The 12,277-nt window shown below is 60.8% G+C and overlaps 1 protein-coding gene across 1 annotated transcript in view; it reads left to right on the top strand.

Annotated features, from left to right (window-relative positions):
• The window catches only part of LOC116838058 (SCO-spondin-like), a 168,823-nt gene that overhangs the window by 60,537 nt on the left and 96,009 nt on the right, over positions 1-12,277 (top strand). Inside the window, exons 32-34 of the mRNA XM_075063419.1 lie at positions 543-662; positions 937-1,155; positions 2,637-2,734. Coding sequence (XP_074919520.1) covers positions 543-662; positions 937-1,155; positions 2,637-2,734 — 437 coding nt within the window. The remainder of the gene's footprint in view (positions 1-542; positions 663-936; positions 1,156-2,636; positions 2,735-12,277) is intronic.

Genomic DNA, 12,277 nt, shown 5'->3' with positions numbered 1-12,277 from the left:
GTTGTGGGGCCTGTGGCTCCATGGTGCTGGGAGGAGGCCTGGAGGGGTGGGTCCTGTGGCTCCATGGTGCTGAGGGGGCAAGGGGGCAGTGCTGCCGTGCTTGGACCATGGCGCTGGGGGAGGTGCCGGTGGGGGGGTGTCATGGGGCCCATGGCTGCATGGCACTGGGGGGCAGGAAGGAAGGGACTTTCACAAGACATGCCCCAGCCAGTCCTGGCGCGCCCCCCTGCATCCCTACCTGGCACGCCCCACCCCCAGCCGATGCCCCTCAGACCTAACCCGCAGCCCCCCAGTAGTCTGTGCTGTCCCCAGCATGGGGGCGGCTGCGGGGCGGGTTCTGCAGCCCCCTGGGCTCCCCTGAGATGTGCTGCCCCTTTCCCCTGGGATCAAAGGCAGCAGCGAGCCTGGCCCCCCAAGGGAGAAGGGAGGTACATGGGGGACTCCTGTCCCCAGGGCTGTTCGGGGATATCCTGGGTGGGAGCCATGGTGTGGGGGGCCCAGAGTGGAAGGGACCAAGGCAGAAATCCTGTCACCCCTCTCAGATGAGAACAGGACCAGCGCGCCTGCTGTCCCGCCGACCAGGCCCCCGGGCACCACCCTGGCCAGCCCGGCTGCCTCCACCAGCCCTCCCCTCATCACCTTCCCGCTGCCCCCTCTTGGAGGTAAGTCCTGACTCCACAGGCTCTGGGAGCGCCCCCATGAACTGGGGGAGGGGGTCACTCAGACAGGGGTCTCTGGGATGGACTCGACGGGGCTGGTCAGGCTCTGACTCCCAGCACGGGGCAGGAGCATCTCCTGAGTCGGGCTCTGCTGCCAAGCCCCTCCACTCAGCCCAGCTCCCTTGGGTACCTTGGCCAGTCCCAGCCGCCTGCCTCTGTCTCTGCCCCCCTCCGTGCACAGCAGCGCCCGTGACCCCCATCTCTGTCCTGTCTGCAGACCAGTGCTATGGCCCCCTGGGCCTGGCCTCCTTGCCAGCCAGCTGCTTCACAGCCTCCTCCCAGCAGCTGGAGAACCCTGCCCACGCCGGGCGCCTCAACCACGTGCTCCCGGGCTCGGACCTGCAGGGCTGGGCGCCCCAAGCAGAGGTGTACCACGAGCTGCTTTCCAAGCCGCCCTACCTGCAGGTGGATCTGCTGGAGCCCAGGAACCTCACAGGTAGGTGCCTGGCCTGGCATCGTGGGGTATAAAGCCTCTGGATAAATTCCTGGAGTTTAAGTGCATTAATGGCTATTAGCCAGGATGCGTAAGGAATGGTGTCCCTAGCCTCTGTTTGTCAGAGGGTGGAGACAGATGGCAGGAGAGAGATCACTTGGTCATTGCTTGTTAGGTTCACTCCCTCTGGGGCACCTGGCATTGGCCACTGTCGGTAGACAGGTGTCATGGAGTCCCCGGGCGAAGCTCTGGAACTGCTCCCCACAAAGCCAGTCAGGACTTTGGGGAGCCTCCTCTCCCTTGGAGCAGACTGTCTCCAGGGCAAGAAGCTCACACGGCTTCACCTCCTGGGTCTCTCCTTGGAGCATTCAGCATCCTCTGCCCCTCCGTGAGCTTCCCACAGCAAGTCCGCCCCATTGGGGTCCTGGGGAAGCTACAGGGTCCTGGACCCCCACTGCGCAGTCAGATGTGACTCTCAGCCAGCCAGTAAAACAGAGGTTTATTTGGATGACAGGAACACAGTCCAACACAGGTCTTGCCGGTACAGACAACAGGACCCCACTTAGTTAGGTTCATCTGGGGTCCCTAGCCAGCTTCAAACTGAAAAATGCTCCAGCCTCTCACTCAGCCTCACCCCGGCTCCTCCCCCAGCCTTTGTCCAGATTCCCGGGCAGAGGTGTCACCTGGCCTCCAGCCCCCCTCCTGGTTCTCAGGTGACATGCTCAGGTATCCTCCCTTCCCCAGTGCCGGCAGTCCCAGCACAACCCCCTGCCACCTTCCCAGGTCAGTACTCCCCACTCAGCATTCACAGAACACAGCCAGAACAGCCCCACTTGGTCACAACAGGACACTGGGCTGGACAGACCTTTGGTCTGACCCAGTCTGGCTACTCTTATGTACTTATGGGGTGAGCACGCTCCAGTCCCCGCCGTCCCTGGCTTTCGGGAGGCGCAGGAGACCCCAGAGCCCTAGGGCAGTGCTGGGGAGTGGTGCCAGGCTGCCTGCTGCACATCCCCTGCTGCTCGGTGCCCTGCCCTGGCTCTCCACACCCTGGGCTGGGCTAAGTGCGGAGCCTCTTCAGAGCCCTCAGCAGCCCAGGACCCGGTTACTGTCTGGGCCACCTGTATCCCTAAGAAGACATGGGTCACCGAGCCGGGGCATCACCCTCAGCCCTTGGCTGTTGGCTGTGGGACTCCCTGCCACTGGACAAGAGGCTGAGCCATCGGGCAGGCCAGTCCCGGGCTGGCAGCACTGGGTCCTGCTCTCCAGGTGAGCGGGCTGGGGATGATCGTGTGGCGCTGTGCAGCCGGGGTGCCAGGCCCAGCCGGGCTTGGCATCAGACCCAACCCTCCCATAGCCCTGCTGCCAAGGGGCAGCTCTCAGCTCACAAGCTGGTGCTGATTCCTGGGTCTCCCCGGCCCATACCCCGGAGAGCCCCGTGTCCCTGCAGGGGCCCTGAGCTGTGCTGTGTTTTCATCCCCCAGGGGTGGTGGTGCAGGGGGCAGGCTCCTCGGATGCCTACGTTACCAGCTTCCTCCTGCAGTTCAGCATGGATGGGCTGAGGTGGCACGAATACCGGGAGGTCTCTGCGGACGCCCAGCCGGAGCCCAAGGTACCTTCCTGACCAAGCCCCCAGCAGCCGTGTGGAGGTGTCTGGGGGGAGGTTGGTTTGGGGGCTGTCACAGCTCCACCGGCCCGGGGCTCCCCCGGGGCTCTGGAGTGGTGCCTGGGAAGACGCTCCTTCACTGGTGTAAGCCCCAACCCCCCCGCCCCCGCCAGTGAACTCTCAGCCAGCATAAACAGAGAGTTATTGAGAGGTGAACCCAGCACAGGAAATTCTCTGGGCCTCAGCCTTGGCCGCCCTCAGCCCAGCACATACCAGTCCCCTGCAGGCCAGGTGGGCATCTGCCTGCTCCCCCTCTCCAGCCCAGAGCCCCCCTGTTCCAGCTGGCGTCCGATATCCCAAGCCCCTCTGTCCATTGTCTTCTCTCCAGGTAAACAGTGTCGCCTCGGTCTCCTCTCCCCTTCTTCTGCTCTGGTGCATTGGCCAGAACCAGCTGGTCAGGTCACGGGTCCTCGCTCACAGCCCATTGTCCTCCACTGGCCAGAACGGCGCGCTTCTGAGCTGGGTCTCACGATACCCAGGTCCCAGTCGCTGGGGTTCTCCTTCTCGGCATTGGCTGGGTCCCAAGTCCCTTCCTGTCTCTCTGAACAACAAACTCCCTTCCTCTCCCTTGTTAACACTCATACACCCAGGGAACTGAGTCCCCTCCCTCTGCATGCAACCCTGGAAACAACGGAAAGAAACAAGAAAACCTCACACTCCATCACAGGGTCCTGGAGAGAGGCAGGGGGGGTGGAGGGGCAGGGGAGATGTGATATGGCGCCCCCTGGGTTGTGGGTCTGGTTTCTTAGGCAGGGGCATCTCAGGGACTTGACCCAGGAATTGCCTCATTCCCCGCCTCACCTGTTTTCTCTCCTCTCTGCCGCCACAGTGACCCTGGGGCACTTGACCGCACTGCGGGCCGGAGGCCCTGCCGAACAGGGGAGTTCAGTGCCGCAACGGACGCTGTGTCCCGCTGCCCCACGGCACCGTGTGCCAACGGAGTTGATGATTGCGGAAGACTTCTCGGAATTGAACTGCGCTCGGTGGCGGCAGGATCCAGCCCAGGACAGGGCTGGGCTACCTTGGGGTGCAGGGTGTCCTGGAGTCTCAGCTGTCCTTCCACTGGCTGTGGCAGTGGCGTGTTGGCTGTTAACCCTAACCTAACCGTGGGCCTTCCCCCAGAGGGGGGCAGCATCTTAGTGCTGGGGGGTGAGCTTTTTTCAACCACCCCTTGAGGGAGCTGCAGCTCAGGTCTGGAAGGGGCAGTCCGTCCGATCAGCCGCCGCCTCCAGCCAGAGGGGCTGCTATCCATGGTGCGAGAGCAAGCCCACAGACCAGGTTGACTTGGAGCTGCAGCACACATTAGAGTGGGAGGGCGGGTGGTTGCCAGAACAGGAAATGTTCCCCTGGCCTTGGCCTAGGAGCCTGGCGAAAGCAGCTGAGCTGGCTGGCTTGTGCAGGCCTCTCGGTACCTGCCTGCCGGGAGCTCCCTCCCTCCCAACATTGCTCGGTGCTTTACAGCCCCGGCTCTGTCCCTCCCAGGCGACAGCCCCGTCCGTGCGGCCCTCGCCCCTGCCTGCCCCTCTCCCACTTCCACGCGCACTTGTCTGTCGGCTGCATCGACGCTCCCGGCAGTGTTGATGCGTCAGCGACTGTCCGGACGCACCGACGAGGCCGCTGTGGGCCCTGCGCGGGGAGACACGTGCCTTCCTGCCGGCACAGCCAGGTACCACGGGGGCAGAGGGGGGGTTGCCTGGGCTCTTGACGAGGCTGTCAGAGACAGGGATGTGTTGCAGAGACAGTGGGCGTGTACAGCGAGGGAATGGGGCAAGTCTGGTCGGGCCATCCTGGGTCAGCGGCATGAGCGAAACCCTGCCGCCTGCCCAGACCTGGCCTAGCCGTGGGGCCCAGCCTGCCACTGGAGGAGATTCCCAGCTAGTTCATCCCAGTACCACTGTCACGGGAGTCCCTGGGCAATCGTAAACTGCTACAAGATAGTTAAGGACCAAAGCAGATTGTGAGAACTTCAAAAGATTCTCACAAAACTAATGATTGGGCAACAAAATGGCAAATGAAATTGTATGTGGCTAAATGTAAAGTGGATGCAACATTGGAAAAAAATACCCAACTATACATACATGTGATGGGGCAATTTAGCTACAACGAGTCAGGAAAAAGATCTTGGAGTCATCGTGGATGTTCTCTGAAGATGTCCACACAGTGCGCAGAGGCGGTCAAAAAGCAAACAGGATGTTAGGAATCTCATTAAAAGGGATAGAGGTAAGGACTGAGAATATGTTATTGCCCTTATATAAATCCATGGTACGCCCACATCTCGAATACTGTTGCAGATGTGTCCCTCACCTCAAAAAAGATATACTGGCACTAGAAAAGGTTCAGAGAAGGAACTAAACTGATTAGGGGTTTGAGAGGGCCCCATATGAGGAAAGATTAAGAGGCAGATCTTCAGCTTGGAAAAGAGGAACTAAGGGGGATATGATAACGGTTTATAAAATCATGAGTGATGTGGAGAAGTGGATAAGCAAAAGTTATTTACTATTCCATAATGACAAGAACTAGGGGTACCAAGTGAATTAATAGGCAGCAGGTTAAAACAATCAAAGGAAGTTCTTCTTCACGCAGCGCACAGTCAACTTGTGGACTCCTTACCTGAGGAGGTTGTGAAGGCTGGGACTATAACAGGTTTAAAAGAGAACTGGATAAATTCATGGTGGTTAAGTCCATTAATGGTATTAGCCAGGATGGGTAAGGATTGTGTCCCTGCCTCTGTTTGTCAGAGGGATGGAGCAGGACGGCAGGAGAGAGATCACTTGATCATTGCCTGTTAGGTTCACTCCCTCTGGGGCACCTGCATTGGCCGCTGTCAGGGACAGGGGATACTGGACTGGAGATGGAACCTTTAGTCTGACCCAGTGTGGCATTCTGTGCTGTTCTTATGATGCTTGGAACTGCCTCCCCTACAAAGCAGACAGGCTCTGGAAGTCTCCTCTCTGTGAGCGCTGTCTCCGGTTAAGAAGAAGCTCACACGGCTTCACCTCCTGGGTCTGACCTTGGAGCATTCAGCATCCTCTGCCCCTCCGTATGCTTCCCACAGCGAGTCGCCCAGGCGGGGTCCTGGGGAAGCCACAGGGTCCTGCACCACCACTTCACAGTCAGACGTGACTCTCAGCCAGCCAGTAACACAGAGGTTTATTCGATGACAGGAACAGGGTCTAAAACAGAGCTTGTAGGTACAGAGAACAGGACCCCTCAGCTGGGTCCATCCTGGGGGGCAGTGAGCCAGACCCCACGTCTGCCCTCACACCTCATCCTCAGCCAGTCCCAAATTGACTCACCCTCCAGCCCCTGCTCCTCTGGACTTTGTCCTTTTCCGGGCTTCTCCAACACCGTTAGCATCCCCTTGCAGTGGAGGGGAGGGCCCAGGCCATTAATTGCCACGTGACAGAGTGTCGGCCATTTATGTACACTGACCCACCACCTAGAGACTTAAGAACTGCATGGGGGAAACTGAGGCACCTCTACAGTATTCAGAGGAAACATTAAGAACAGTCCCACTTTGTCACACCCACTCAGGGACCCAGACCTCCATTCCCCAGGCCCCGCTGGCCAGCAGGGGCGTGTTGCCCTATGCACCCCTGGCTCTGCGGGTCTCTTCCTCTCCTGGGAGCCATGCCCTGAATCACTCCCTAGCATGGTAGAGCTGAGCAGGCAGGCCTGGGCTGGGAGTTCCCCCAGGCCGGTGGAGAGGGGCTGCCCCATGCACTGGGACTGGAGCCCCTGGGAGGCAGCTTTCTGGGCAGGCACCACTAATTCACCCTTTGCTCTGATTCTCTCAGCAGCTGGGCCCCCAGGCAGACCTCATCACCCACCAAGGAGGTGAGAGAGCCTGCAGCGGGGGAAGGGAGGGGAGTCTCCCAGCTGCCCTGTTGGTGTGTTAATGGCCTGTCCCCACGTCCCCCGCCCCCCCGCCCTGCCTGGCTGAGCTGCCACCCAGGGAGGGACCCCTGTGAGGAGGGGAGCGGCTGGCAGCAGGGGTGCGGGAGGGGGAAATGAATGGCTGGAGGGGTGGGGAGGGGAGCGGCTGGCTGCAGGGGTGGGGGAGTGGCTGTCGATGGTGCCCAGGGGTGCGGGTGGGTCACAGATGGGACCTGACCTGCCAGAGTAGGGGAGAGGTGGGCGGCCGGTGGCAGGAGGGGTAACGGCTCTTTCCCCGATGCAGGTGTCTAAAGGCACAGAGGACTGGCTGTTCCCTGGAGACGTCCTCCCCACCCCCACAGGTACTGCCCTCCCCCCGCCATTAGGGGCCCTCCCGGGGTTACCCGCCACGGGCGAGGGGCATAGGGGTGCTGGGGGGGCACGGCCGCTCTGAGTTGTCCCTTCTCCTGCAGGTCCCTGCAGCGAGCCGCTGGGCCTGGACGACGGCAGGATCCACTACCAGCAGCTGAGCGCCTCCTCCCACCGGGACAGCACCGAGTGACTCTCAGCCAGCATAACACAGAGGTTATTGAGAGGTAACCAGCACAGGAATCTCTGCGCCATGCCTGGCCCCCTCGCCCAGCACATCCCAGTCCCCTGCAGCCATGGCTCGGCGCTGCTCCCCCTCTCCAGCCCACGAGCCCCCTGTCCAGCTGGCGTCCGCTATCCCAACCCCTCTGTCCATTGCTTCCTCCAGGTAACAGGGCCTCCGCTGCCTCTCCCCTTCTTCTGTCTCTGGCATCTGGCCAGAACAGCTGGTCAGGTCACCGGGTCCTCGCTCACAGCCCATTGTCCTCCCCCTGGCCAGAACCGGCGCGCTTCTGAGCGGTCTCCGGATACCACCCAGTCGCTGGTCCCTTCTCCGGCCTTGCTGGAGTCCCAATTCCCTTCCTGTCCTCTGGAACAACAAACTCCCTTCCTCTCCCCTGTTAACACTATACCCAGGAACTGAGTCCCCTCCCTCTGCATTGCAACCCCTGGAAACACACGAAAAAAACAAAACCTCCACACTCCATCACAGGGGTCCTGGAGAAGCAGGGGGTGGAGGGCAGGGCAGATGTGTATAAGGGCCCCCTGGGTTGGGTCTGGTTTCTTAGCAGGGCATCTCAGGACTGACCCAGGAATTGCCTCTCTTCCCCGCCTCACCTGTTTTCTCTCCTCTCTGCCACACTGACCCTGGGCACTGACCGCACTCGCGGCCGGAGGCCCTGACAGCAGGGAGTCCAGTGCCCAAGGACGCTTGTCCCGCTGCACCGGCACCGTGTGCAACACGGAGTTGATGATTGCGGAGACTTCTCTGATGAACTGCGCTGCGGAGCGGCAGGATCCAGCCCAGGACAGGGCTGGGCTACCCTGTGGGCAGGAGTGTCCTGGAGTCTCAGCCTGTCCTTCACTGCTGGTGGCAGTGGCGGTTGGCTGTTCAACCCAACCTACCCGTGGCCCTCCCCAGAGGGGGCAGCATCTTAGTGCGGGGGATGAGCTTTCAACCACCCCTGAGCATCGCAGCTCAGGCTGAAGGGGCAGTCCGCGATCAGCCGCCGCCTCCCAGCCCGAGGGGCTGCCTATCCATGGTGCAGAGCAAAGCCCAGACCAGGTTGCTTAGAGCTGCGCCACAGCTTAGAGTGGAGGGCCCGGGTAGGTGCCAGACACAGAAATGTTCCCCTACCTGGCCTGCCGAAGCTGAGCTGGCTGCTTGTTATGCCTCTGCCCAGCCGCCGGAGCTCCCTCTCAACATTGCTCTTCTTAGACCCCGGCTCTGGCCCTCCTCCAGGACGCCCGTCTGCGCCCTGCCCCTGCGCTGCCCCTCTCCCAACTTCCACGCGCACTTGTCTGTCGGCTGCATCGACGCCTCCGCGTTGATGCGTCAGCGACTGTGCCGACGCACCGACGGCCGCGATTGGGCCCTGGAGCACGTGCCTTCCTCCGGCACAGCCAGGTCCACGGTGGGCAGAGGTGGGTGTCTGGGCTCTTACAGCCTGTCGAGACAGGATGTGTTGCAAGACACTGGCGGTGTACACGAGGGGAATGGGCAAGTCTGGTCGCCATCCTGGTCAGCGCATGAGCAACCTGTCCCCTGCCCCAGACCTGGCCGACCGTGGCCCAGCCTGCCACTGGAGAGATTCCCAGCTATTCCATCCCAGTACCCACTGTCACGGAGTCCCTGGCATGCTAAACGCTCAATATTAAGGACCAAAGCAGATTGTGAAGAACTCAAAAGATCTCACAAACTAAGTGTTGGCAACAAAATGGCAAATGAAAATTAATGTGCTAAATAGTTGATCACATTGGAAAAAAACCCAACATACATAACATGTGATGGCATTTTAGCTACAACGAGTCAGGAAAAAGATCTTGGAGTCATCGTGGATAGTTCTTGAAGATGTCCACACAGTGCGCAGAGGTCAAAAAGCAAACGGATGTTAGGAATCATTAAAAGGGATAGAGGGATAGACGAGTATTATCCCTTATATAAATCCATGGTACCACATCTCGAAACTTGTGCAGTGTGGTCTCCTCCCTCAAAAAAGATATCTGGCACTAGAAAAGGTTCAGAGAAGGGAACTAAACTGATTAGGGGTTTGGAAGGGCCCCATATGAGGAAAGATTAGAGGCCAGACTCTTCAGCTTGGAATAAGGAGACTAAGGGGGGATATGATAACGGTTTATAAAATCATCGTGATGTGGGAAGAGTGATAAGCAAGAAGTTACTTATTCCATAATACAAGAACTAGGGGTCCCAAGTGAAATTATAGCACGCAGTTTAAACAATTCAAAGAGGCTTCTTCACGCGCCACAGTCAACTTGTGGACTCCTTCCCTGAGGTTGTGAAGGTGGGACTAACAGGGTTTAAAAAGAACTAGAATTCATGGGTGTTACAGTCATTAAGCTATAGATGGTGGAAATTGTGCCTAGCCTCTGTTTGTAGAGGATGGAGATACGGCAGGAGAGAGATCCTCATCATGCCTTTAGTCACTCCCTCTGGGGCACCTGCATTGGCCGCCTTCAGGGACAGGATACTGGACTAGAAGACCTTTAGTCTGACCAGTGTGCCTTCTGATTTTCTATGATGCTCTGGAACTGCTCCCACAAGCAGACAGGCTCTGGGAGTTCCTCTCTGTGAGCGACTGTCTCCAGAGAAGCTCACACGGCTTCACCCCTGGTCTGACCTTGAGCATTCGCATCCTCTGCCCCTCCGTATGCTTCCCCAGCGCGTCGCCCAGCGGGGTCCTGGGAAGCCACAGGTCCTTGCACCACCACTTCACAGTCAGACGTGACTCTCAGCCAGCCAGTAACCAGAGGTTTATTCGAGACAGCACAGGGTCAAAACAGAGCTGTAGGTACAGAGAACAGACCCCTCAGCTGGGTCCATCGGGGCGTGAGCCAACCCACGCGCCCATCACACCTCATCCTCAGCCAGTCACTTGACTCACCCTCCAGCCCCTGCTCCTCTGGACTTTTCTTTTCCGGCTTTCCAACACCTAGCATCCCCTGCAGTAGGGGAGGCCAGCATTCATTTGCCCTGACAGAGTGCGGCCATTATGTACACTGACCCACCACTAGAACTTAAGAACTGCATGGGGAACTGAGGCACCTCTACAGTATTCAGAGAACTTAAACGTCCCACTTTGTCACACCCACTCAGGACCCAGACCTCATTCCCCAGGCCCCGTGCCACAGGGGTCGTGTTGCCCTATGCCCCCTGGCTCTGGGTCTCTCCTCTCCTGGAGCCATGCCCTGAATCACTCCCTAGCTGGAGCTGAGCGCGGCCTGGCGGGAGTTCCCCCAGGCCGTGGAGGGCTGGCCCCCTGCACTGGACTGGAGCCCCTGGAGGCGCTTTCTGGCAGCCACACTAATCACCCTGCTCTGATTCTCTCAGCAGCGGGCCCCAGGCAGACCTCATCACCCACCAGGAGGTAGAGCCTGCAGCGGAAGGGAGGGAGTCCAGCTGCCTTGGTGTGTTAAGCCTGTCCCCCCCCCGCCCGCCCTGCTGGCTGAGCCCCCAGGGAGGACCCCGTGAGGAGGGTGCGCTGCGCAGTGCGGGAGGGATGAATGGCGGGGGGTGGAGGGAGCTGGCTGGGTGGGGAGTGGCTGTCGATGGTGCCCAGGGTGCGGTGTCACAGATGACCTGACCTCAGTTGGGAGAGGTGGGCGCCGTGGCAGGAGGTACGGCTCTTTCCCCGATGCAGGTGTCTAACGCACGAGACTGCTGTTCCCTGAGACGTCCTCCCCCCCCCACAGTATGCCCCCCCCCGCCATTAGGGCCCTCCCGGGGTTACCCGCCACGGCGGGATGAGGCTGGGGCACGGCCGCTCTGATTGTCCCTCCCTGCAGTCCCTGCAGCGAGCGCTGCCTGGATGACGCAGGATCCACTACCAGCAGCTGGCGCCTCTCCCACCGGACAGCAACCCCCGACGCCGGGCTCTCCACCGTGCCCCACATGTGCAAGCAGCCCTCTGGCGTGACCAGCCCTCCACCGGGGCAGACGGGGCAGTCTCCGGTCGTGGGCTAGAACGGGGGGCCCTCGGCGGGATGGGGTGCGGAACTGAGGAGGGCCCCCCTCCCCCCCGCGGCTCGGGATGCCATCCAGCCAGAATGTTGGAGACGGGGCCACCGGAGGGGAGGGCCTCCAGCCATGATGAGTGAATGGGGAGGGCCCCTCGCCTGAGGGGGACGAGAGGCCCGAGCCACACAGGGTAGGGACGGGCGAGGGCCCTCCAGCCTGGACGGGGTTGAACGGCACACCCGCTGGGCACAGGGGTGGGAATGGGGAGGCCTCGCGTCGACGGACAGAGCCTCAGCGGTCGGAAATAGGCCCTGGGTGGTCGAATGGCGGGAGGGCCCTCCGGCCAGGGATGGGGGTGGAGCGGGCCCTCCGGCCAGAGGTTGGTGAATGGGGAGTGGCCCTCCGGCCGAGCGAGGTGGGAACGGGTGGAGGGCCCTTTGGGCGGCACGGCGACGATAACGGGGGCAGGGCCCCTCCTCGCCTGCGGACACACGTCCCCCCCATCCTAGTTGGCTGGAAGGAGTGGCCACGTCAGGCTGGCGGGATGGGAACTGCCCTGACTGGCGGATTCTCCGTCCCCGGCATTGGGCTGGCCGGGTTGGAAAGACTCTGCCCAGCCGGCTCTGGACCAGCCAGCGGTTAGCTCCGGTCAGTCTCAGCGACGTCCATGTGCGAGCGAGGTGGGGTCCCCGCTCGCCCAGCCGTCTCACGCCCCCTATGCCAGCCGTGCCAGCCGGAACAGCTGTGTGAGTTCATCCGCTGCTCTCAGCTTGGCCTGTCCCCAGGGCCCCGGCCCCCCCACTGGTGAGCGTGACTCACCCCTGGGCTCGAGATAGCCATAGACGTAGCTGATGGCGGCGGGGCTCCACTGGTGGCGGGTTCAGGCTGTCTCGGGCAGTTCCCTCCTATGGAGTGGGTGATCAGGTTTGGGTCTCCCCGCAGGTCAGTGAGGCTGAGCGCGATCCCTGTTCCGTTGCAGCTGCTCTGATCATGCTGGTCAGTGCTGTGCCAGCCTCTCT

Source organism: Chelonoidis abingdonii, chromosome 2 (assembly GCF_003597395.2).
Source record: "Chelonoidis abingdonii isolate Lonesome George chromosome 2, CheloAbing_2.0, whole genome shotgun sequence".
In the NCBI taxonomy this organism is placed as follows: domain Eukaryota; kingdom Metazoa; phylum Chordata; order Testudines; family Testudinidae; genus Chelonoidis; species Chelonoidis abingdonii.
Note: the sequence above shows the minus strand (reverse complement) of the source record. Positions and strands in the feature narration are given on the sequence as shown.